General features: G+C 45.9%; 1 protein-coding gene across 2 annotated transcripts in view; it reads left to right on the top strand.

Annotated features, from left to right (window-relative positions):
* Positions 1-19,925, top strand: part of LOC140388419 (haloacid dehalogenase-like hydrolase domain-containing 5) — a 71,160-nt gene extending 51,235 nt beyond the window's left edge. The window contains exons 6-8 of one of the 2 annotated variants that reach the window (XM_072472558.1): positions 5,018-5,192; positions 7,123-7,311; positions 15,315-19,925. In XM_072472558.1, the coding sequence (XP_072328659.1) occupies positions 5,018-5,192; positions 7,123-7,311; positions 15,315-15,705 (755 nt within the window). In that variant the 3' untranslated portion in view covers positions 15,706-19,925. Of the gene's footprint in view, positions 1-5,017; positions 5,193-7,122; positions 7,312-14,752; positions 14,835-15,314 lie in introns of those variants that run through there. The other variant, XM_072472559.1, reaches the window with a different exon arrangement.
* The last annotated feature ends 3,870 nt before the right edge of the window (positions 19,926-23,795 follow it).

The raw sequence follows: 23,795 nt of genomic DNA, 5'->3' as shown, positions 1-23,795 counted from the left end.
AGAACCGTTTGAGCCTTGGCATCTTATTTACAGTCTAAGTTTAGAATTACTTTGCACCAAGCTAAACTTGAGTAGAATGCACCCTTTAAGGTAACAAGTCTATTCTGCTGGTACTAAAGGAATGGTTTAAGAAGAGACAGTCCTGGAATACTATAGGCCAGGTGTTCCCAAACTAGGATCCGCAAACCCCTTGGGGGTCTGTGAAGGATCTCCACGGGATCCGCGAAGCTAGCAATCGGCACGTGACCGGCAAACAGCGGTTCGAACGTGCAAAATTTAAAACTAATTCAAGAAATTAAATGGCCCAATCGAAGCAAGACCTCTTGGAGCACCGGATGCTGATAGGCTGCGGGTGAGGTTCAGCCTCAGGAAAGGAGCGGGTGGGGCTTGGGCCTCGGAAAAGGAGTGGGAATGGGTTTTGTGCCTTGGAGAGCGCTGAGTGTGTCTGTTCTTGTATGAGGATGTGAGTGTGTTTGTGCATAAGGGTGTGTGAGAGTGTGTGTGTGTTTGTGGGGTGGTGAGTGGGTGGGGTGAGTGTGTGTGTTTGTGGGGTGGTGAGTGGGTGGGGTAGGATGAGTGTGTGTGTGTGTGTGTGGGGTGGGGGGGGGGGGGGGGGCTGTGTGTGTGAGAGAGATGCATTTGTCCAATATTAGAATCTGGTTTCCAGCATCATTCCTCTTATTAAAATTGACAAAAGATAAGACTTTTTATTGTTTTAGCCAGTGAATATTTAATTATTATCAGATTAATATATGCATATATATTGGTAGAAAAGACTTGTTTACATTTGATTTCTTTCTGTGTGTACGCCTATTTCATGGTTTAAAAAAAGGAGCATCGACATTCTAAGAATGCTGCCAAGCTTGTGCCGACCATGCTGCCTGTCTAACCTAAAACCTTCTACACTTCCGGGGTCCGTATCCCTCTATTCCCATCCTATTCATGTATTTGTCAAGATGCCCCTTAAATGTCACTATCGTCCCTGCTTCCACCACTTCCTCCGGCAGCAAGTTCCAGGCACCCACTACCCTCTGTATAAAAAAAAACTTTCTTCGCACATTTCCTCTAAACTTTGCCCCTCGCACCTTAAACCTATGCCCTCCAGTAATTGACTCTTCCATCCTGGGAAAAAGCTTCTGACTATCCACTCTGTCTGTGCCCCTCATAATTTTGTAGACTTCTATCAGGTCGCCCCTCAACCTCCGTCATTCCAGTGAGAACAAATCGAGTTTATTCAACCGCTCCTTATAGCTAATGCCCTCCATACCAGGCAACATCCTGGTAAACTCTTCTGTACCCTCTCCAAAGCCTCCACATATTTCTGGTAGTTTGGTGACCAGAATTGAACACTTTGGGTGTGATTCCCCGGCCTCGTGGCACTCTCGCTTGAGCGAAACGAGGCCGGGGAATAGCGGGAGAGGACAAAACTGAGAACCGCATTAGGTGCCAAACAGTTTACAATGCAACCGGCTGGCTCCTGTAGGTGAAATTGGGATCTCGCCGTAGCATGGCAAGAAACCAATTATCACCATTTAAGCACTATTACCATAGAATTTCCTTATCCAGCGGCCTGTCATTCATCGGCCTGCCCCGCAAGTGGTCACGCTGGCACCGATTAGTACTCCTTTTTAAAAAGGTGAACCTGGCAGAAGGGCTTCTGAGGAGGTCAGTAGCCATCTTTGCTCACAGGCAAAGAGCCCCGGGGGCACTTGGCTTGCCGCCCCAGTACTTGGCGGGGAGTTGGGTAATTCTCGGCTGGGAGTGGGGGCCCTCCACAGGGGTGGGCCAACATTGGAGGGGGGGGGGGGGGGGGGGAGGGGGACCACGGGGCAACCGCTCACAGCACCACCATGCGCACCTGTTCCGGGGCAACCCTTACCCCACCGACCACCCAGAACCTCACCGACCACCCAGAACCCCCACCGTCTGCCGAGGCCTCTGGCCGTGCTCCTGAGGCTTTTGCTAATAGGGAATTGGCAATCGTGGTTAAGTGAGCACTTCACGGAGCAGTACGGTGGCGCAGTGAGTTAGCCCTGCTGCCTCACAGCGCCGAGGTCCCAGGTTCGTTCCCGGCTCTGGGTCACTGTCCGTGTGGAGTTTGCACATTCTCCCCGTGTTTGCGTGGGTTTCGCCCCAACGACCCAAAGATGTGCAGGCTAGGTGGATTGGCCACGCTAAATTGCCCCTTAATTGGAAATAATGAATTGGGTAATCTAAATTTATATTTAAAAAAATAAATAATTAAGTGAGCACTTCACACAAACCAAGTGGATCCCCGTGGGTGGGTGGGCCATGTAGCATGTGGGGGTCATTGCCCAGCATCCCAATCACACCTTGATGCCTGAACACTGTGCTTGATCACTGCGGGAGGAAACACCAAACATGCAGCAGCCAACATCCAAACACCCAGGGGATGGGACACAGCTCTGGGGACATGTCCAAGGCCGGAGGGTGGGTGAGTGCCATGGGGAGGGGACCAGCACCCATTCCATGTGACGTTATGAGCGGGTGTCTGGGGTGTAGGGTCTGGGGTCCGGTGAGAGGGGCCTGCAGTGGCCGGGTGTGTGTGGGCAGGACATTCAGAGTGGGAGGGGAGGGGGAGTCATTTGGGGAATTGGGGGTCCCGGGGTGGGAGCCACCGCAGTCCGCCAGTCTAACACCCTCTCCCAATGCCTTAAAGATATTGAATGCTATGGCAGGGGTATTGGACCCAGAACCTTCCCTAGTGGTGTTGCTGCTAAGCCGGGCAGCCAGACGCCGTCTGCAGATGCTCGAGGTGTCGGACAGGTGCCAGACACCGCCCCAAATTCTGAGCAATCAGGCCAGGGAGAGACCCAGAGGGGGAGTCCCGCGACGGCCCAGGGTGTACAGGTGCCGCTGGTCCTTTCAACAAATGTCGGACAGCACCAGCCGCAGGAGGTTCCGCTTCAATAATGAGACAGTGCAGCACCTATGCCATGCCCCTCTGGACTTGGCACCATGTGGCGGAGGAGGACACCTGCCCCCGGTGCCACCAAGGTCACCGCAGCTCTGAAGGTTTACGCCTCAGTATCATTCCAGAGCTCGAGTGGGACCTGTATGGCATCTCGTAGGCCACAGCCCACGGGTATATCCGGCAGGTCACGAATGCCCTGTTTGCCCAGGTGGAAAACGACATCATCTTTGACATGGACCAAGCTCAGCAAGTTGCCCGGGCAGCAGGTTTCTCCTCCATCATCAGGTTGCCCCAGGTCCAGGGGGTAATATATGCCACGTATGTTGCCCTGCGCTCACTGGACCATCTGGGAGTGTCCGACATTAACAGAAATGGGTTCCACTCCCTGCACATACAGCTTGTGTGCAACCACTAGATGGAGATCACGCACATGTGTTCACTCTTCCCGGGGAGTGTCCACAATAGCTACATCCTGGGGCAGTCGGTCATTCCCGGCCTCTTCGAGGAGCACCCCAGGATGGGCGGCTGACTATTGGGGATAAGGGGTACCTGCTGAGGACCTCGGTAACGATGCCAGGGCGGAGGCCAGAGACCGAAGCGGAGGCGCAGTACTGTTATTGAGTAGTGCATCGGACTCCTCAAAATTTGGTTCCGATACCTCGACCGTTCCGGCGGTTCAGTACACCGGCCGGTGGGTTGCCTGCTTTGTGGTGGTCTGCTCTGCCCTCCATAACCTCGCACAGCACTGGGGCGACGAGCTGGAGGTTGGTGATGAGGAACACGTGGCCACTTCAGAGGAGGACTAGGATGATGGGACGGCACTGGACCAGCAGGGGCTGGAGGACGAGGCCGGGGAGGAACCGGAGATCCAGCCGGAGGCTGTAGTACAGGCGTCAGCGGCAAGGGTCCGGTAAGCCCAGAGGGCTCATACTCCCCCAATTCACATATGACGTGGACTGGTCCGTCACCCGTCCCCCATTTTCCACCTTCCCAGGGTCTGTGTCACATCATTCCAAGGTGCTGGGACTGTGTTGCCACCGTCAGCCGGTCACTGCCGAAGGCAGGGGGTTGCTAACCAGTAGAGAGATAAGCACCAGTGCTCCTCAATCTATTGTCACAGTCTGATCCCTGCCTGTCTGCTGAGTACTTGCCCACACCCATCACCTGCTTGCAGTGTGCTCAGGGAGGGAGAGATGCCTGGAGAGATGGGCCAAGGGTTCGGAGGTTGGCCCACATTGCGGAAGAAAGTGATAGAGGCATCATACAGGTAGTGCACAAGGTTGTTTATTCTGTGTAACAATTCCCCACTCTCCCGATGCTGCCACCCCCTACCTCCCCCAGACCCGTCTCCCCTCCCCCAATGCCCTCCGTGATCCTCGATGTGCTTTGCATTCCTAACTCTACCGTTACATCTAGGTGTGTCCCCACTGTTTTCAGTGTTTGTTGTCTTGCCCGTTATTTCTGTTGCGCATGCTAATGTTTTATTTTGGGAGTTTTAATATAGGCATGCAAATATTTGCATTGAATCTACCGGCTTATGCCATTTGCAGGGACTGCTATACACAAAAGTACAAAACCAGTGGTTCAAGTGGATGTTCTAAATATCTCATTTGAAGCTGTGCTGTTCTCTTAAAATAAAATATTCACCAATTCAATTTTTAAAGGGTAGATATGGGAGATGGTATCCTATTCTGTCTGTATTACATTTCAGAAATGCCTGCATTTGATTTGCTCATCTCCACTCTGAGACTCTTTCTCCACCTAGTGGCTGACTCATAGAAGGACATGACCAAATGTCATAATTGCCCATCTCTGGGCTCTTCATGATATTTTGATTTGCTACAGCCTTCAACATGTTTCACACATGCCTTTTTTTGTCTGAGTATAGCCTGAATTTGATCTGGGGGAGATTGTGAATTGAAGTTGCAGATATGCATTGGTGCACAGTAGTGACCTCAAGGAATTGAGCTCAATAGTACTGCCTCCAATCGAAAACCTTTTCTTAAACAAGACTCAGCGTTTTGTTCTATTTCCAATTTGCCTAAATGAATATTTTCTTCCCTCCTACACTTTTGTTTTTAGCAATTATCCTGTTTTGTGAGCCCATGCAATGGGAAACGCATCTTCAGCTGATTATTGATGTGCTCTTGACTGCTGGAAACCCAGACTGCATTCCTCGGCAGTTGCTTTACCCTCATATTCCTGTAGTGGCTTGTAACATGGACCTGATGTGGGTAGCAGAGGGGAAGACACCAAGGTATGATGAGACATCCACATCAGATTAAACAATTGAAGGTAGATCTAGCTCAGAGCGTGATGAGCCAAAGCAGGTCCTAATTCAGATGAATTCCAAATCTGAGGATTAATTCTGAGGTCAAGCCGCAATGTGGCAACTTACCAGATGAGAGTGCAGATCACAATGGTCCTATAATGTTACAGCCCCTTCGCTGGCACCTGTTCTAATCCAAGGTACCAAGTTTGGAGTCTTAACTTGCCAAGTACTACGTTTTTGCGAATTTCAACTCTGCAGTATACAATCCTGACAGGATCATGGGTTGCAGTAATAGATGTCAATACTTATGTTCAAACTTTCTGGAGAGATGTCACTGGGTTTATTTCTCATGGGCTAAATTTTAGGCATTGATTTATGCAGGGGTGAAGGGGAGGGAAAAGTAAGTGGAAAGTATTTGATATGTTTCAAATGTTTTGCAGTGGAAAACTCTAGCAGGACAAATAGTCTGAGGAAGCACTTCACTTCTTTCTGGCAATCTTCCTATTGGGAATTCTGTTAAGTGTCTTTAAATGGAAGTGGGGGATGAAACGTGCTGAACGTCATGTTTAAGATGTCATGACTTTCTCATCTTTCGATTTCTGCCTCAGCTAAAATGGCAGCTCTGAGAATTTTTTATCCAGAACTTGGAGGGCTGTAAAGCTGGGGGGAGGAGGCAGGGGGGATATGAAATGTTTGGGGCTAGATTTACAAGCTGGAATGGAACATTCTTATATTCTATGAGAATGAACTCCCGGAATAGATGGCTGTCTAGTGCGGTGAGTCCTTCATCAGCTGATTCTTTAAAAAATATAAATCTGACTTCCAGGAATAGTGGATTAGAATCATAGAATCACTACAGTGCAGAAAAGGCCATTTGGCCCATCGAGTCTGCATTGACCCTCTGAAAGAGCACCCTACCACTGCCCAGGCCCCCATACTATCTCCATGACCCCAACTTATCTTTGGACACTAAGGAGCAATTTAGCAATCCACCTAACCTGCACATCTTTGGACTGTGGGAGCAAACCGGAGCACACAGGACACTCACGCTGACACTGGGAGAATGTCTAAAATCCACAGTCTCCCAAGGTCGGAATCAAACCCGTGTTCCTGGTGCTGTGAGGCAGCAATGCTAGCCACTGTGCCACCATGGGATTATGGCCATGAGGCCTGGGGAAGGGCATGGAAATAGGGAGACCCCAGCATCAGCTGTTGAAAGCCACCCACAGGCAAGAATGCAGGCAATGAAGGCTCTGTACCATTGATGGCATGCCTGTCTGCCCCCACCACAATTTTATAGGTGTTGGCGGTTGGGCAATTAGGGGCTTCACCCCACATTGACCATTGGCCTCTTCATCTGCAGCTCTGATTTAATGGGTAGCAGGAGAGATCGGTTCTCAATGTGCAACCCAGCATAAAGAAGAATAGTAATATTAACGGCTATGGGAATAAATCAGGGAACCGCGACTGTCCAAAATCCTGAAGGCCCCTAAATTCGAGACACAAAAAAGGGTTGATTGGTTTGTTCCTGTGATAACTATTTCTTTCCCCTTAAAACACTTTGACCCTCTAGCTCTCTCCCCTTTTTATGACATACTTTCAAACTTACCTCATGGGCCAAACCTTTAGCCGTTTGCCCTAATGTGAATCTTTATTTATGTATGTGGCTTCTCATCAGAATCTATTTGCCGTTCCTCTGAAGTATCTCTGAATACTTTACTATTTGAAAGGCACTACATAAATGTTGTTTTCTGTTTCTCCCTCTGCCACAATAGTTGGCAAAGAGGGCAGCTGAGCGGAAGTAAATTTCTCTTGTGACAGAAGTTGAAGTTATAGCCAACCATCCAGTCAGTAATCGGAAGGCAAAGCAACTTTCTGTGGCGCGTCTTTTGACTTTTCCACTCTGGCCCAACAGGTTCGGTCACGGAATATTTGTGCTGTGTCTTGAAAACATTTACAAGAAAATCACAGGCAAAGTTCTTAAATACGAGCTCGTACTGGGAAAACCTAGTGAAATAACCTATCATTATGCAGAGTATCTTATAAGGGCTCAAGCTGCTGAAAGAGGATGGCTGAAACCTATTCACACACTATACGCCATTGGGTAAGTGACTACAATTATGGGGAAAAATGCATTTTACTCTAATTTGTAGGGACTAAAATTACAATTTGTAGGCAGCAACTGTCTAGTATCTCTAGGTATAAAGAAAGACATATTAGAAACTGTAAAATTTTTTGTCAATGATGTAAAATCTAAGTCACAGGTTCTGCAATCCATTTGGTTGTAAAATTTCCCGGACCCGATTAAATGAGACGAGTTGGAAGTGGCGTAACGAGCAAGGTTCCATGCGAGCTCCTCGATGGCCGCGTTGGCGAGCTCTTGACCGCTATCGAATGGCAGCCATTTATTTGGGCCCCAGGGAGTTCCTCTACGGGCGAGCCCACACTTAGAATTATTTTCAGCACTGAGCTCGCTGGCCAGACCGGCTCCTCAGCGATCGGGCTGCCATTTTGGAATCTCTGAGTGGGTTTAAGGGTCCCCTACACCCCCCCCCCCACCCACGGGCAGTGGCACCCCGCAAGCACATGGGCATTACCCCGGACCCCCACCCCAGTGAGGGCACCTGTCATGGGGTCACTGTGGGCCCGCCTTTTCAGATTGTCCCATACCCTCTTTCAGCCTCCCCCTTTCTGGGACCCCAACCCTGCACCCTCCAATATTCCGGAGGCTACTCTTGCCTGCCTTTCAACTCCCACCCATCATACCACCCCACACCTCCTTTCATGGGCATCGCTCCCCTCAGGCCCTGACCACTTGGAAGTGCCACCCTGTCGGTGCTCTTGCCAGCCTGGCAGTGCTAGGCTGGTGGTGCTGCCAAGATGACTGCCAGGAAGTGCCAAGATGCCCTGGTGCCAGGGAACCACTGTGCTGTCCCTGACAATCCAGGGGATTCCAACAGCCTGCAACCACCCCCCCCCCCCACCTCCTGCTGTTCTGCCTGGTCCTCATTTGTGTGGACCAGTACTAGTCGGCACTCATGGGACCTCTCACTTGCGAGCCCGTTTGATCACAGGAGGCCATTATATTGGGCGACCATCTCGTTACTGAGATGGAGTATGGTCTTAATTGGTGATTATTGTTTTCTCGCCGTGCCGAGGCAAGTTCCCGAATCTGCCAATGTGAGCGAGCCGGTTCGATCGCAAGCTGCTTGGCGCCTGGTGAGGTTCCCAATTTAGGTCGTTCCCGTAATCGAACCGGCTCGCAAGGATTCTCGTCAGGCATGACGAGGCCGTTATGTTGTGCCTCTAATCTTCTGATGGGGATGAGGAGGAGGGGCACTTCCCTCTTGACTTGGGGCTTTTAGTTGTTTACTACACTCTTTACTTACCCATTCTGCTCATGCCAAATGAACCGTGGAATCTCTACAGTGCAGGAGGCCATTCGAGCCATCGAGTCTGCACCCTACCTAGACTCACTCCCCCATCCTACCCCCATAACTCCGCCTAACCTGCACATCTTTGGATGAGTCATCTGCACCGTGGAGGGCAGTATAAATTACCATTTTTCAGCCTGTGTACATCTGCCATAGGTTAGTTGTTCCCTGGTTAAAGAGCCTGTGTATCCAAATGCAACAAAGACCTGCTCATTTGGAGATGAGGAGAGGAGTAAGGGAGGAAAGTGAAATGGTATCAAAATGGGGAAACACCATGGCAAATTTCATGAAGACACACTCCAGAGCAAGAAGATCATGCTCGACTTTTAAAAAAATAATTATTTCACAGGATGTGGGTATCGCTGGCTGGGCCAGTATTTATTGTCCATCCCTAATTGCCCTTGAGCAGGTGATGTGCAGCCTTTTCAAACGACTGGTGTCCATGTGGTGTAGGTACACCCACAGTGCTGTTAGGGAGAGAGTTCCAGGATTATGACCCAATGACAGTGAAAGAATGGTGATATATTTCCAAGTCCGGATGGTAAGTGACTTGGAGGGGAATTGCAGGTGTTGGTGGTACTATATATCTGCTGCCCTTGTCCTTCTAGGTGGTAAGGGGTCACAGGCTTGCAAGGTGCTGTTGAAGGAGCCTTGGTGAGTTACTGCAGTGCGTCTTGTAGATGGTACACACTGTGCATCAATGGTGGAGGAAGTGAAGGTGATAATCAAGCGGGCTGCTTTGTCCTGGATGGTCCTAAGCTTCCTGAGTGTCGTTGGAGCTGCACTCATGCAGGCAAGTGAGGAGTATTCCATAACACTCCCTATGGTGACTTGTAGATAGTGGTCAAGCTTTGGATAATCAGGAGGCGTGTTCTTCTCCAAAGGGTTCCTAGCCTCTGACCTGCTCTTTTTTTAAAGAATCCCGACAGTGCAGAATGCCATTCGGCCCATCGAATCTGCACCGACACTTAGAAGGACCACACACTACCTAGGCCCAATCCCAAATCCTATTCCTGCAACCCCACCCTAATGAGCAATTTAGCATGGCCAATCCACCTCACCTGCACATCTTTTGGACTGTGGGAGGAAACCGGAGCACCCGGAGGAAACCCACTGACAAGGGGAGAAAGTTCAAACTCTACAGTTTCCTGAGGTCGGAATCGAACCCGGGACCCTGGCGCTGTGAGGCAGCAATGCTAACCACAGTGCCACGCCAGTATCTTTTTTGTCTGTTTCAATCCAGTTTCTGTTCAATGATAATCCCCAAGATGTTGATAGTGGGAGATTCAGCAAGGACAACGTGTTTGAATGTGAAGGAAAGGTATTTAGCTTCTCTCTTTTTGGGAGATGGTCATTGCCTGGCACTTGTGTGGTACATACGTGCCACTCATCAGACCAAGCCTAAAGGTTGTCCTGTGCTGCATTATATGGCTATGGATTGTTTCAGTAACTCAGGAACCGTGAATGGTGCTGAACATTGTGCAGTCATCTGTGAAAATTGCCACATCTGACCTAATGTGGGAAAGTCATTGCTGAAGCAGCTAAAGATTATTGTGCCTTGGTCACTACCCTGAGGAACTCCTGCAGTTATGTCCTGGAACAGAAATGACTGACCTCCAACCACCACAACCATCTTCCTTTATATCCAATGGAGTTTTCAGGTGATTCTGACTCCCAGTTTTTCTGGGAATCCTTGATGCTGAATATTGTGCAACCATCAGTGAAAATTGCTACATCTGACCTAATGATCAGTCAGATGTTGCCTTGATATCAAGGGCAGTCACTCTTCCTTCACCAAATTGCAAAATGAAGGGATTTCATTAATCAAGAAAAATCCAAGTTTGTAGCAAGTCTGTAATGAGATCAGGAACTGAATGTCCCTGGTAAAACCAAAACTGGGCATCAGTGAGCAGGTTATTGCTAAGTAAGTGCTGCTTGATAACACTGTTGATAACTCTTCTATCACCTTAGAATCATAGAATCATAGAAGTTTACAGCATGGAAACAGGCCCTTCGGCCCAACCAGTCCATGCCGCCCAGTTTTTTACCATTAAGCTAGTCCCAGTTGCCCGCACTTGGCCCATAACCCTCTATACCCATGTAACCATCTAAATGCTTTTTGAAAGACACAATTGTACCCGCTTCTACTACTACCTCTGGCAGCCCATTCCAGACACTCACTACCCTCTGAGTGAAGAAATTGCCCCTCTGGGCCCTTCTGAATCTCTCCCCTCTCACCTTAAACCTATGCCCTCTAGTTTTAGACTCCCCTACCTTTGGGAAAAGATGTTGACTATCTACCTTATCTATGCCCCTCATTATTTTATAGACCTCTATAAGATCACCCCTAAGCCTCCTACGCTCCAGGGAAAAAAGTCCCAGTCTATCCAGCCTCTCCTTATAACTCAAACCATCAAGTCCCGGCAACATCCTAGTAAATCTTTTCTGCACTCTTTCTAGTTTAATAATATCCTTTCTATAATAGGGTGACCAGAACTGCACACAGTATTCCAAGTGTGGCCGTACCAATGTCTTGTACAACTTCAACAAGACGTCCCAACTCCTATATTCAATGTTCTGACCAATGAAACCAAGCATGCCGAATGCCTTCTTCACCACCCTGTCCACCTGCGACTCCACCTTCAAGGAGCTATGAACCTGTACTCCTAGATCTCTTTGTTCTATAACTCTCCCCAACGCCATACCATTAACTGAGTAGGTCCTGGTCTGATTCGATCTGCCAAAATGCATCACCTCACATTTATCTAAATTAAACTCCATCTGCCATTCGTCGGCCCACTGGCCTAATTGATCAAGATCCCGTTGCAATCCTAGATAACCTTCTTCACTATCCACTGTGCCACCAATCTTGGTGTCATCTGCAAACTTACTAACCATGCCTCCTAAATTCTCATCCAAATCATTAATATAAATCACAAATAACAGTGGACCCAGCACCGATCCCTGAGGCACACCACTGGTCACAGGCCTCCAGTTTGAAAAACAACCCTCTACAACCACCCTCTGCCTTCTGTCGTCCAGCCAATTTTGAATCCAATTGGCAACCTCACCCTGGATCCCGTGAGCTTTAACCTTCTGCAACAATCTACCATGCGGTACCTTGTCAAAGGCTTTGCTAAAGTCCATGTAGACAACGTCTACTGCACTGCCCTCATCTACCTTCTTGGTCACTCCCTCAAAAAACTCAATCAAATTTGTGAGACATGATTTTCCACGCACAAAGCCATGCTGACTGCCCCGAATCAGTCCTTGCCTCTCTAAATGCTTGTAGATCCTGTCTCTCAGAATACCTTCTAGCAACTTACCTACTACAGACGTTAGGCTCACCGGTCTGTAGTTCCCAGGCTTTTCCCTGCTGCCCTTCTTAAACAAGGGCACAACATTCACCACTCTCCAATCTTCAGGCACCTCACCTGTGGCTGCCGATGATTCAAATATCTCGGTTAGGGGACCTGCAATTTCCTCCCTAGCCTCCCACAACATCCTGGGATACATTTCATCAGGTCCCGGGGATTTATCTACCTTGATGCGCTTTAAGACTTCCAGCACCTCCTCCTCTGTAATATGCACACTTCTCAAGACATCACTATTTATTTCCCTTAGTTTCCTAACATCCATGCCTTTCTCCACCGTGAATACCGATGAGAAATATTCATTCAGGATCTCACCCAACTCTTGTGGCTCTGCACATAGATGCCCTTGTTGATCCTTAAGAGGCCCTACTCTGTCCCTAGTTACTCTTTTCCCCTTTATGTATCTGTAGAATCTCTTTGGATTCTCCCTTGCATTATTTGCCAAAGCAATTTCATGTCCCCTTTTTGCCCTCCTGATTTCCCTCTTAACTCTATTTCGACAATCTCTATACTCTTCAAGGGATCTACTTGATCCCAGTTGCTTATGTACGTCATATGCCTCCTTCTTCTTTTTGACCAGAGTCTCAATATCTCGAGTCATCCAGGGTTCCCTACTTCTACCAGCCTTGCCCTTCACTCTAAAGGGAATGTGCTTACCCTGCACCCTGGTTAACACATTTTTAAAACCTTGCTGATGATCAACAGTAAACTAATGGTCCTTTAATTGGCTGGGTTGGACCTTTCCTGCTTTTTGCAGGCAGGGCATAGCTGAGCAATTTTCCATATTACCAGGTAATGCCAGCAAAGTACTGGAACAGTTTGGCTAGGGGCACGGCTAGGTCTGGAACACATGTCTCCAGTATTATTGCTGGAATATTGGCAGTGCGCATAGCCGTTGCAGTATCAAGTGCATTCAGCCATTTCTTGATATCATGAGGAGCGAATAGTGTTGGCTGAAGACTGGCATCTTTTATGTCACCCTGGGCAAGTGCACGGTCAATTCCAGCCCAATGCACCCTCGGAGTCACGACACAAGTGAATTAACCAATAAGCCGTATAAAAATCTCCGAAATCTTTGGCCCTTGGTTGCCCAATAATTAGTCACCAGGTTTGTAAGTTGAAGCACAATTACTGTGTATTCATAACAAACCTCTTGGGGAAATATTCAGTGAATGCAACAGAATAGCAACCAGCTAACCAACTACTCCATTTAACTGTCCCACCCCATACTCTCTTACACAAGACAGACAAACACAGAGGAGGGGGGAGGATAAAAATCAAAAGGTCAAAAGCTTCCGATGGTGATTTTGTAGCAAGCTTTCCTCGCAGCCTGCTGGTTGATCAAAGCCTTTGGTCTTCTCGGCAGTAATTCATTCAATATGGTACTTACAGGCAGCATGCCTTCTGGGGAGCCACTTTACTTCTTGTGAAACTGGACCTTCAACTCAAAAGGTTCACATTCAGGCCTATGTCTTTCCAGAGATTTCCTGTCTCATATCAAACCTTGCCTTCACTCGGGGTTTGATTTCAAGCCTTTGCTGTCTTTCTGAACTCAGTCTTACTGAAGACAAAATCAGCCCTCACAGTGGCCTTACGAAGTTTACCTGGATCTTTTGGGAATGAATTAGTTGGAATCCTCCACCCAGTCTGCAGAACCAAAGGTGAAACGAAACATAAGCCTTGTGACTCTGAAAAACAGTGGGATCAGATCCAACCACCACCTGTTATCAGGGCGAGCACAAAATTTTAGGCCAATTCATTGGCCACCAGCCACATCAATCAATTCGGGTCATCACTGACGTCAGTCTAAAACAGCAGTCTTCTGGATCTTCCTGTTTAAATTAAAGGTGCTTTGCCTTAAAAGTCACAGGTCCATTAAACATCCATGGATCCAAAATATAACAGCAAAAATAAAAGAAAGGGAATAAACAGGAAGGACCCTTGCACATTTGTGATGCTGATGGCCTCCAGAGGGGGCCAAGGATGGATCATCCACTCGGCACTTCTGGCTGAAGATTGTTGCAAATGCCTTGTCTTTTGCACCAATGTGCTCGGTTTCCCCATCATCGAGGATGGGGATGTTTGTGGTGCCTCTTCATGTTAATTGTTCAATTGTCACTGCCATTCACGTTTTAATTTTTTTTTCCAATTAAGGGGCAATTTAGTGTGGCCAATCCACCTACCCTGCACATCTTTTTGGGTTGTGGGGGTGAGACCTTTGATCTGATGCAATGCTTGTGGGATTGCTGACCTCTGTCTACCACATGCAAGTAGTCCTCTGTTGTAGCTTCACCGGGTTGACACTTTATTTTTAGGTATGGTGCATCACCTGGCATGTCCTTCTGCACTCTTTATTGGTGGATTGAAGGATGTGCCAGGCCACGTGGTTACATAATGTGATTTGAGTACAACTTTGCTGCTACTGCTGGATGCCCAGTTTGGAGTTGCTAGATCTGCTGTAATCCATCCCATTTAGCACAGTGATAGTGCCACAAGCCCCGCTCAACATGAAGATGGGACTTTGTCTCCACAAGGATTGTGCAGTGGCCATTCCTACTGATACTGTCACAGACTGATGTATCTGTGACGGGTAGATTGGTGGCACAGCTCTCCCAGTATTGGAACAAGACTCCAGATGATGGGAAGGCAGACTTGCAGGACTGGGTTTGCTATTGTAAGTCCTGGTACCTAGGTTGTTGCTGGATGGCCCATATGGTTTCATTGTGTTTTTTTGTAGTTGGTACAACTGATTGGCTTGCTCGGCCATTAAAAGTCAACCATATTGCTGTGGGTTTGGAGTCACATATACACCAGACCAGGTAAGCACAGCAGATTTCCTTCCCTGTAGAGCATAATACTGAGATGTTGTTTCTTTTTCAATAACCATTCCATGATCACCATTGGACTAATTTTTAATTCCAGATTTATTAATTGAATTTAAATTCCACCAGCTGCTCTGGTGGGATTTGAACCCTTGTCCTCAAGCATTCACTCTGGATTACTAGTCCAGTGACAATACCACTACACAACCACCTCAACCTTTGTTGATGAAAAATATACATAATTGCCCTGGTCTCTAGATCCTTGAGGAGGGAACAGGAAGGAGCATCTAGTCTTGAGAAGACAGCTAAATTTTCAGAAAACCAATTGCCGAACTGAAGGGATTTCAACAGCCGTGAAAAATGCTGGGGGTGGGTTCAGAGTGAATTTAAAAACAAATCCCTTTCAATGTTGTTATGCCTGTGCCTTACTGATGGACTGCATTGATTCCATTAGTTAAAAGTGATTTTTCTTTTTAGGGATAACCCAATGACTGACATCTATGGCGCTAATCTATACAACCGCTACCTGGAAGAGGAATCGTCTGCAAAAGGCTCACGGGTACAAGCTAAAGTTGCTGCAGGAAAACAAACAGCTACAGTTCCCCAGGATGAAGATCCTGATGTGATAGCAAGTGAACCGACGGCAGGTTCTGTTACGTGCTGTAAGTCTGTGCTGGTTTGCACAGGTGTGTACACTCCCCCTAAGGATGCTATATTAGGCCATGGGGAATTGACCACAGGGGCTGTATTTCATGGGCACAGGGACATTACACTTGATGCTGATTTATCTGATGCAGACTATATAGTACCAGATATTGACGCTGCTGTAGACTTGATCTACAAGCTGGAAGAATATGTGCCTAAGTAACCTTTCAAAAAAAAAAAAAAAAGCCTCTATATGTACACCTGAACGTACGTCTGGATCTAGGACAAAAATAGTGGATTTTAACAAATTTCTATAAAAGCAAATTGCCAACTCAGTTCGAACAACTATCAAATTGTCTTCTATACTGTGTAATACAGTGACCCCCACCTCAAAATAAGTCTCAGTTGGAAAAATTATAGCAAAATATTTTTTCTATTCAGTGTGTCTGGATTTTTTAAAAAGATGTGTGACTTGCACATGTGCTAATCCCTTTACCTTTATGACAATGTAGGAAATGCGTAGCTTGTCCTCTCTGTGAAGCTCCTTTACAGGAAATGTTTTATTATTTAGAAAAAAATATTCCAACTAAACTCAGAAGCCCTAATGCTGCACTCCTGCCTTGCCCACGTTACAAATTTGTGCCGTTTTCTGGACATAGCTTCTTACACTACATTCACCTGAGGCAGGAACAGTGCTCTGATAGCTAGTGATTTGAAACAAACCTCTTGGACTTTAACCTGGTGTTGCTTACTGTGCTCACCCCAGTCCAATGCCAGCATCTCCACATGTACAAAATATGCTTATAAATTAATTTGAGCTGCTGACAATCATCAGTTTGAAGGTTGGGGGTGGGGTGGTTACACATTTGCTAGACCTTTGATTAAACTATAACTCACCCTTGGAGACGGGAGTAAGGAGACTGTATTTCCAAATATCTGAAAGTTTTATTGATCTGGCAATTTTGCTTTGGTACTGTTCAGTTTAACACATATAAACACTTCAGTCATTAGTCATAAAGTTGTGCAATAATAGCACCCTCAAATAAAACTCTTTCATTATTCTGAAGTGTGGCCAACTGTCAGCTCTCAATCTTTCGTGAAGTATTTTGTTACAAAAGTAGAGAGGTGAGAGGGACCTTTTTTTTTTAAGGAAAGTAAAATGTTCTGTTAATTTGTCATTTTCCTGACTTCTCAGTAGTCTCCAAGACATGAATTAACACTTTCAGCATTTTCTAGCTGTCTAGGAATATAGGCTTGCCACTTCAATACATGAATTAGTGTCATGTCAGTTTCACAATCTCTTGCTGTCTAAGACTAGAATTTTCTTTTTTTTTTTTAAAAGGCGAAAATGAAACATTTGATGATCCATCTGAAGGGATGTGCTCCCTTCAATATTACTTCTCAATGTTTTGTATTTTTAACTTCCTGATTGAACTCATTTAAACAGTCCCGTTGGAGAAATTTCAGTTAACAATTAAAGCCTTTATTTTCTTTATAATAATGCTCCCTTTATTTCATCATTTGAATTGCAAAGGGTTGGTTTAAAATATTTTGGATTGCAGAAATTCCCACGTTACCTCTGCAAATTCCTTTCAATGCTCCGTTGACGTTTAAAGGCCTCTTCCCCTGTTTGACGGCAAAAAACAATTGTGTGCACAAGTTTAAGTGAAAGGTGAATGTTGTGGTTGTTTGGAATTACCTCTTACTCGGTGTTGCCAACCTCATAAACAATGAAGAGGCTGACTAGTTTTTTTTGGTCTTATTTACAGTGAAATCAGTGTCTCAGGTCATCATACTACCCAAAATATGTTCTTGCATAGCTGTTAAAGCACAATGGGTGGTACGGTAGCACAGTGGTTAGCACTGTTGCTTCACAGGGCCAGGGTCCCAGATTCGATTCCTGGCTTGGGTCACTCTGTGTGGAGTCTGCACGTTCTCCTCGTGTCTGCGTGGGTTCCCTCCGGGTGCTCCGGTTTCATCCCTCTCTCGAAAGAAGTGTTGTTAGGTGAATTGGATATTCTGAATTCTCCCGCAGCGTACCGAACAGCGACTAGGGGATTTTCACAATAATTTCATTGCAATGTTAGTGTAAGCCTACTTGTGAAAATAAAGATTATTATTAATGAATTGCCTTCCCTATCCCAATCCTTCACCTCCTTTAAAAAGGTTAGAGAGGGTGCCTCCATTTGAAAGCGCCCTCACTCTCTTACCTGTTGATTCCAAGCTGGAAAACCTCAGACTAAATTGGACAGCAAACTCTGGCTATTAATTGGCCATTCTGGGGGGAAATTGCAATGAGTCACAGTTTTACACATTGCAGTTCTGACCCACATTTCAGCCCGTCAGTGGAGTTCTGAAACCTGCAAGGAAAACCCTGCTCGGGCTGTCTGAAATGGAAGTATTCTTTCCCGCTATTTCTTCACTTTCTGCAGTTGCAACTAGTATCTTGTTTGTGTATTTTCTTCAGTTGTATGGGATTGGATTCGCATCATCCTGATCCTTCTCATCAATTGTTTGATTGTTTATGTTCATGTAGGGACTGGGTTGTGCTTTGGGTTGGACACTTTTTCAACCCCAGTAACACGAGTTCAAATCCTAATCCAGGCTGACGGAATGCAATTCTCCTTTAGTAAGGCTGCCGGAATGCAATTCTGTTAGTAAGGCTGCCAAGTGAAATTAAATTAGGTAGGCTCAATCGAATTCCTGGGCGACATGGGTCTGCATTGCACACGAGTCTTTCAATTCTGCTTTGGTAAGGTCACTCAGGTCTAAGGACAATTGGTGTAAGAAATAAAAAGGCCACAAATGCAGGGCACTGCCTTATCATATGGCTGAGGCACTTTGTTGAAGCCCTTCAATGTGCTGCAGGTTCCATTCCTTAAAACTGCTGTTGCACATCTCCTGATTTTCTACTTTGGGGCATATTCAAGTCTACAGCTTTCACAAGGTAGTAGGGACAGTAATATTGAAGGGGAAAGCAAGTCTGCAACCCAGTGTAGAGTATACTGGAATAAGTTTAGTGAATGGAACTAAATGCAGCTCAGATTAATGGGTTGAAATTGTGTCTCTTTCACTTAACCAAACACCCAACCTATTTACTGGGTGCAGCGAAATGTGTGGGCTGTCAAGGCCCATCTTCATGCAGTCATGAACAGATAGAGTAAATCTTCTTCGAGTTTTAGCATTACAATATTGCTGAGACTATTAGGAGAGCTAGTGTGGAAAATGTTATTTGACGTAGTGCTTGATCAATCTCCTAATACAACATTTCTCAGCACAAAAAAAGTTGCTGAGGTGACTCGACAGAGGAATTTGCCTGTTCGGTTTTCTTATAGTAATCCAGCAAAAAATGTATCTTTCATGTCTTCAGGATATCACAAAGTGCTGCATAACCAACAAAATACGTTTGAAGTATAGTCAGAGTTGAAATGAAGGTCAAACAAAGCCTTTCCTAAATTGAATTAGTTAGGGTTAGCTAGACCTGGCCTAGGGATGTGTGAAGTTGAGGAAAGTGAAAAGGAATTAGAAATTGGATGGAGCCTCTCCATGCATGCACCCTTATCTTAACAGAACTTGCAATGTGAATTGGCACAAGTTAGAACCCTAGCTAACGACAAGTTTCTTCCTCCTGTATCTGTTTGACTACATGTAGAATACAAATTTTTTGATGCCCATTAAACCGCATATGAAATGTCAATGTTTTCCCTTCTCTCTCCCCTTTCCCTAGATCAGTAGATCACAAAAATTGGAGTACAAATAAACATTCAAGATTGAGTTTGTGCTTACAGACTACCTTTACTTCTGTGGCTAAGTTATGACATAAGCATTCATTAACAAACAATTGAACTTTATAAAAGGATTTATTGAATTCGCAACTTCCCTTTTAAATTTGTTTTATTTCACAGTAATTAATATAGTTAGGTGGGTTGCATCAGGAAAGAATCTACCATCAACACATTTCAGGATTTGATAGTCTGTTTTGGCACCATGATTTTAATAACATTAATTCTGCTTTAGTATTTGAACTTTGGTAACTTATTTGCTGATTGAAAACTAAAGCTTGAAAGCATTCTGGTAAGATTTTGCAGAATCCGTACACATTTCTTATCACTTTCCTTTTTCTTTAATAAGTGGACCTGGTATAACCCATTTCTTCAAATACTTCTTATAAAGTCAAAAATGTTTTTTTTTTAAAATTCTGTAGGAGGAAATAGTGAGAGAAACTAGTTTTGAAATGTTATGAAAATATTCTAGTGTATAGCATTTTTGAGCTTATAAACAGATTTTCATTTGTGATCTACTGTATATCACACCTCCACAATATCATGGAACATTTTATTATACACAATGTAGAGAACCTGATGTTCTGATCCTATGTTTTCTGAATTATACAAAATGTATAGAGCTAACCTCAAACTTTTTATATAATAAAATTAAAATTTATTTGCTGTTGATTGGTTCTTTATGAATTTGGGGCTGGAGGTTGTGTAACAATGTAAAGATTATTGATGGCAGGTGATTAAGGGCACAAAGTGGATTTATTTTTGCAAATACTTTTTCATTCAATCATGGGATGGTGGTATCACCGGCAAGGCCATATTTACATCCCATCACAATCGTCCTTCAGAAAGTTAGCTTCTTTGAATTAATGCAGTCTGTGCTGTAGTGGCACACAGGATTAGGGAGTGCCAGGATTTTGATCCAACAGTAAAAGAATAGTGATATATTCCAAGCCAGGACAGTGCATTACTTTGAGGAGAACTCACCGGTGACAATAGCCAGGATTCTACAGGGCAGCAATAGCCTCACCAGGACTTCCAGTGACGACGGGTGGGAGACAACTGCACACTGGAGGGCTCCCGCTCGGGAATAGGAATTTCGGAGTTTTAACGCCCGGTCCCGGGGGAAACCGAGGCTGAAAAGGCTGTAAGAAGGCACAGGGAGGAGAAATGTCCAAGTTTGGGAGAAAAACGGCCGTGAAAAAGGGGGTTAATGAAAGTCCGCTGGGGAGTGAAAAAGTCAGCGCAAGAACTGTAAGGAAAGCTGAGGCTGGAGCACCAGGGGAGGCCGCATCGCTCACAGCAGAAGAAATGACCACGGTGATGGCTGTGGAACTTGAAAAACAGTTCACAAAACACATGGAAGCGATGAAGAAGGAGGTGGGGACGGTATTGAAAGTGCTGGTGGAGGAGGCGATTACCCCGGTGAGGGCGGCGGTATCAAACACAGCGGTGGAGGTGTGGGAGCATGTTGAGACACTGAAGGAAGTGGAAGAGGCATTGTCGCAGCACAATGATCAACTCACCTCAATGGGGAAGGAGTTCCGGAAGATGATAGAGATCAACAAGGATCTGCGAGTCAAAATGGAAAACAGATCCAGGTGACAGAATCTGAGGATTGTGGGTCTGCCCGAAGGGGTGGAAGGCCCGAGGCCGACGGAGTATTTTGCCACGATGTTGGCGAAGCTATTGGGGGAGGGGGAGGATCCCTCCCGATATGAGCTGGATCGGGCTCATCGGTCGTGGAGGCCTATACCAAAGGTAGTAACTCTTTGTTTCCATAGGTATAGCGTGAAGGAGAAAGTCCTGTGCTGGACAAAGCAGAAGCGGGTGGTGCAGTGGGCTGGAGCTGGTATATGCATATACCTGGACTTTACCGTGGAGCTGGCGAGGAGGCGGGCTGCCTTCAGCCGGGTGAAGAAGGCACTGGACATCAGCAAGGTGCAGTGCGGCATAGTATATCCAGCTAAGTTGAGGGTGAGCTACGAATCCAAGGACTTTTATTTTGGGACGGCGGAAGCAGCGGAGGAGTTTGCGAAGGCAGAAGGACGGTGGCAGAATTGAGAAATGGTCGTGTACCGATGTAGCCTCATGTAACTTTATTTTTTCACTGCGTGTTGGTGTATGTACTAAATGAGTCAACGCTGTATATATTTGGACAAGGGAAGAGATGGGACTTTCATTTGCAATGATGGTTCTTTGGGGCTTGGGTGTGTATGTTGGGGTTGTGTGCTAAAGGGGATTTCTTGGTTTTCCTGGGACCGGGCAAGGGGGAAGGAGACCCGCGCGGGGGCCTCCACGCTGGTCGGTTTAAGTCGGACAGTGAACGGTAGTGAGGGGGGGGGGCTGCAGTCATCGGAGCCTGGTAGAACAGGTTTCGGTGAGTAGCCGGGGTGAAAAGTTGGAGGAAGGAAGAGAGATTGAGGGGAGGAGTTTACAAGAGAAATTGGAGGGGAGGAGTCTGGGTGAGTTGGGGGGGGGGGGGGGGAGGGGAGGGGTCTACAATTCATGGGCGTCGTTCACGGTATTTTTTCGGGGATTGGAGATGGCATTGAATATTAGGGGGGGGGGGTTGGGGGGTGGACTGTATATTTCAATGGTGCCCTTAGGCGATTCTTGATTCCTTTTTTTTTCCACCTTGGGAGGGTTTGTTTTATTTGATGCTTATATTGTCAGGTGGTCGTTGTTTGGGGTGGTGGGAGGATGGGATCGTTGTTGTTGATAAGGGGATTGACATTGTATTCATTACCGTTTACTGTTTGTTGATGGAGTGTGAATTCTGAAGAAAATGTGAAAATGGAGAATAAAAATATTTATTAACAAAAAGTGTCATCCACCGACTAGCAAGTTGAAGGCAACCATGACACAGCATTTTATGTTCCCCTCAGGCAAATAAATTTAAATTTGAATGGTCCCAGGATCGTTAAGCCAAATCCCAACATAATTTACAGAACTGTGCCACAAAATTCCATGTTTTCCAAAAAAGACACAAACTTTGTATTTAAAAAAATTAAGCAAAACATGCAATCCAAAACTTATAACCATGCATGTTATGCACCCCTCAAGCCTTTTTCTTATAAGACACATCAATCTTAGGATGGTACATATAGAAGTAAGTAACTAAGTATGCCACAGCCCTCTGGAAACTACTTTAATTCTCCTGAGTTCCAGCTATTCGCAAGAGGTAAATCTTTCATTTAACATTCCTTGATTGTGGACACCACAATCCATTGTTCTGCTACTTTCTCAATCTTTCCAAGTGAATCTGCAAGTTGTTTTCTTTTGCCACACAACTCGAGGGCCACTAGATGCAAACTAGAACAAATCTTTCAATTTATATTCTCTCGCAAAACCCAAACTTGGTGAGTTTCATCCTCATGAAATGAAAATCGCTTATTGTCACAAGTAGGCTTCAAATGAAGTTACTGTGAAAAGCCCCTAGTCGCCACATTCCGGCGCCTGTTCGGGAATTGAACCGTGCTGCTGGCCTGCCTTGGTCTGCTTTAAAAGCCAGCGAATTAGCCCAGTGTGCTAAACCAGCCCCTTTGTGCATTGTTAAAAGCATTTTATCTGCTTGAAGTGCAGGCCTACCTGCCTGCTACATTGGCCACCTGTGAGCTGCACCACACAAAATCTAGCTTGCAACTAACAAACTCTCTCAGAAACACCCAGATAAACAGAAACCAGAAAATTTACCTAGTTCCATAGAAATGTGTGGGATGTCCTCAAAGAAACCTTCAGGTTAATCCCTCATTTAGAAGTTTCTTCCTTGATTTGAATAAATTAGTTTTATAACCCTTCAGGGTTTACCAAATGCTTTGAAAACTAATAACTCAATCGAAAAACAAAAGCCTCTCGGGACTGCATTTTAGCAAGGATGCCGACATCATGTCTGCATCAGAAGGCTCACAGAATGGTTATCCATGGTTTAAGTTTCTCCACCTCCTGTTTTAATAAGGTTATCCTTACACCACGCAAGTTAACATGACCCAGCCTTCAATATACATGAATTTGAATGGTAATTAATGAAGGCTTGTTTCAGTTCATTCACATCAGATGTTTACCAGTTTTAAATGAAGCTTTCCCTCTGTTCTCCACAGTGAAACTTTAATTCCTAGAACTACTATATAATTAATTAAGTGCTGCCAATCACTCGGATGGCTGGCAGCTCTACAGTCACAACAGTGCCACCAAGAGTCATGGCCACCGCTAGGACTGCAGCAGGCCCGGATGAGCCATAATAGAGGCAGTGCCAGAATTAAGGTGATTGTGGGTATTGCCAGGGCCAGTCAGGCAGGCCTGCAAGGATGGGGCGGGGTCAGTCATGAGACTGCGGGGGGGGGGGGGGGGGGGTGCATCTTTCAGTGGTGCAGTTTACAAGGGCCCTTCATGATCAGGATGGCTACATTAGTCCTGAGCCATGGTGCAGGGTATACCTGGCTGTTTCTTCATGACAAATGGAATTACCTCAGTCCAAGGACAGGTATGATATAAAATTAAGCAGATTAAAATCTAAATCAATATAAAACTTTGT

This window comes from Scyliorhinus torazame, chromosome 13 (genome assembly GCF_047496885.1).
Source record: "Scyliorhinus torazame isolate Kashiwa2021f chromosome 13, sScyTor2.1, whole genome shotgun sequence".
In the NCBI taxonomy this organism is placed as follows: domain Eukaryota; kingdom Metazoa; phylum Chordata; class Chondrichthyes; order Carcharhiniformes; family Scyliorhinidae; genus Scyliorhinus; species Scyliorhinus torazame.
This window is presented reverse-complemented; position numbering and strand designations above follow the sequence as displayed.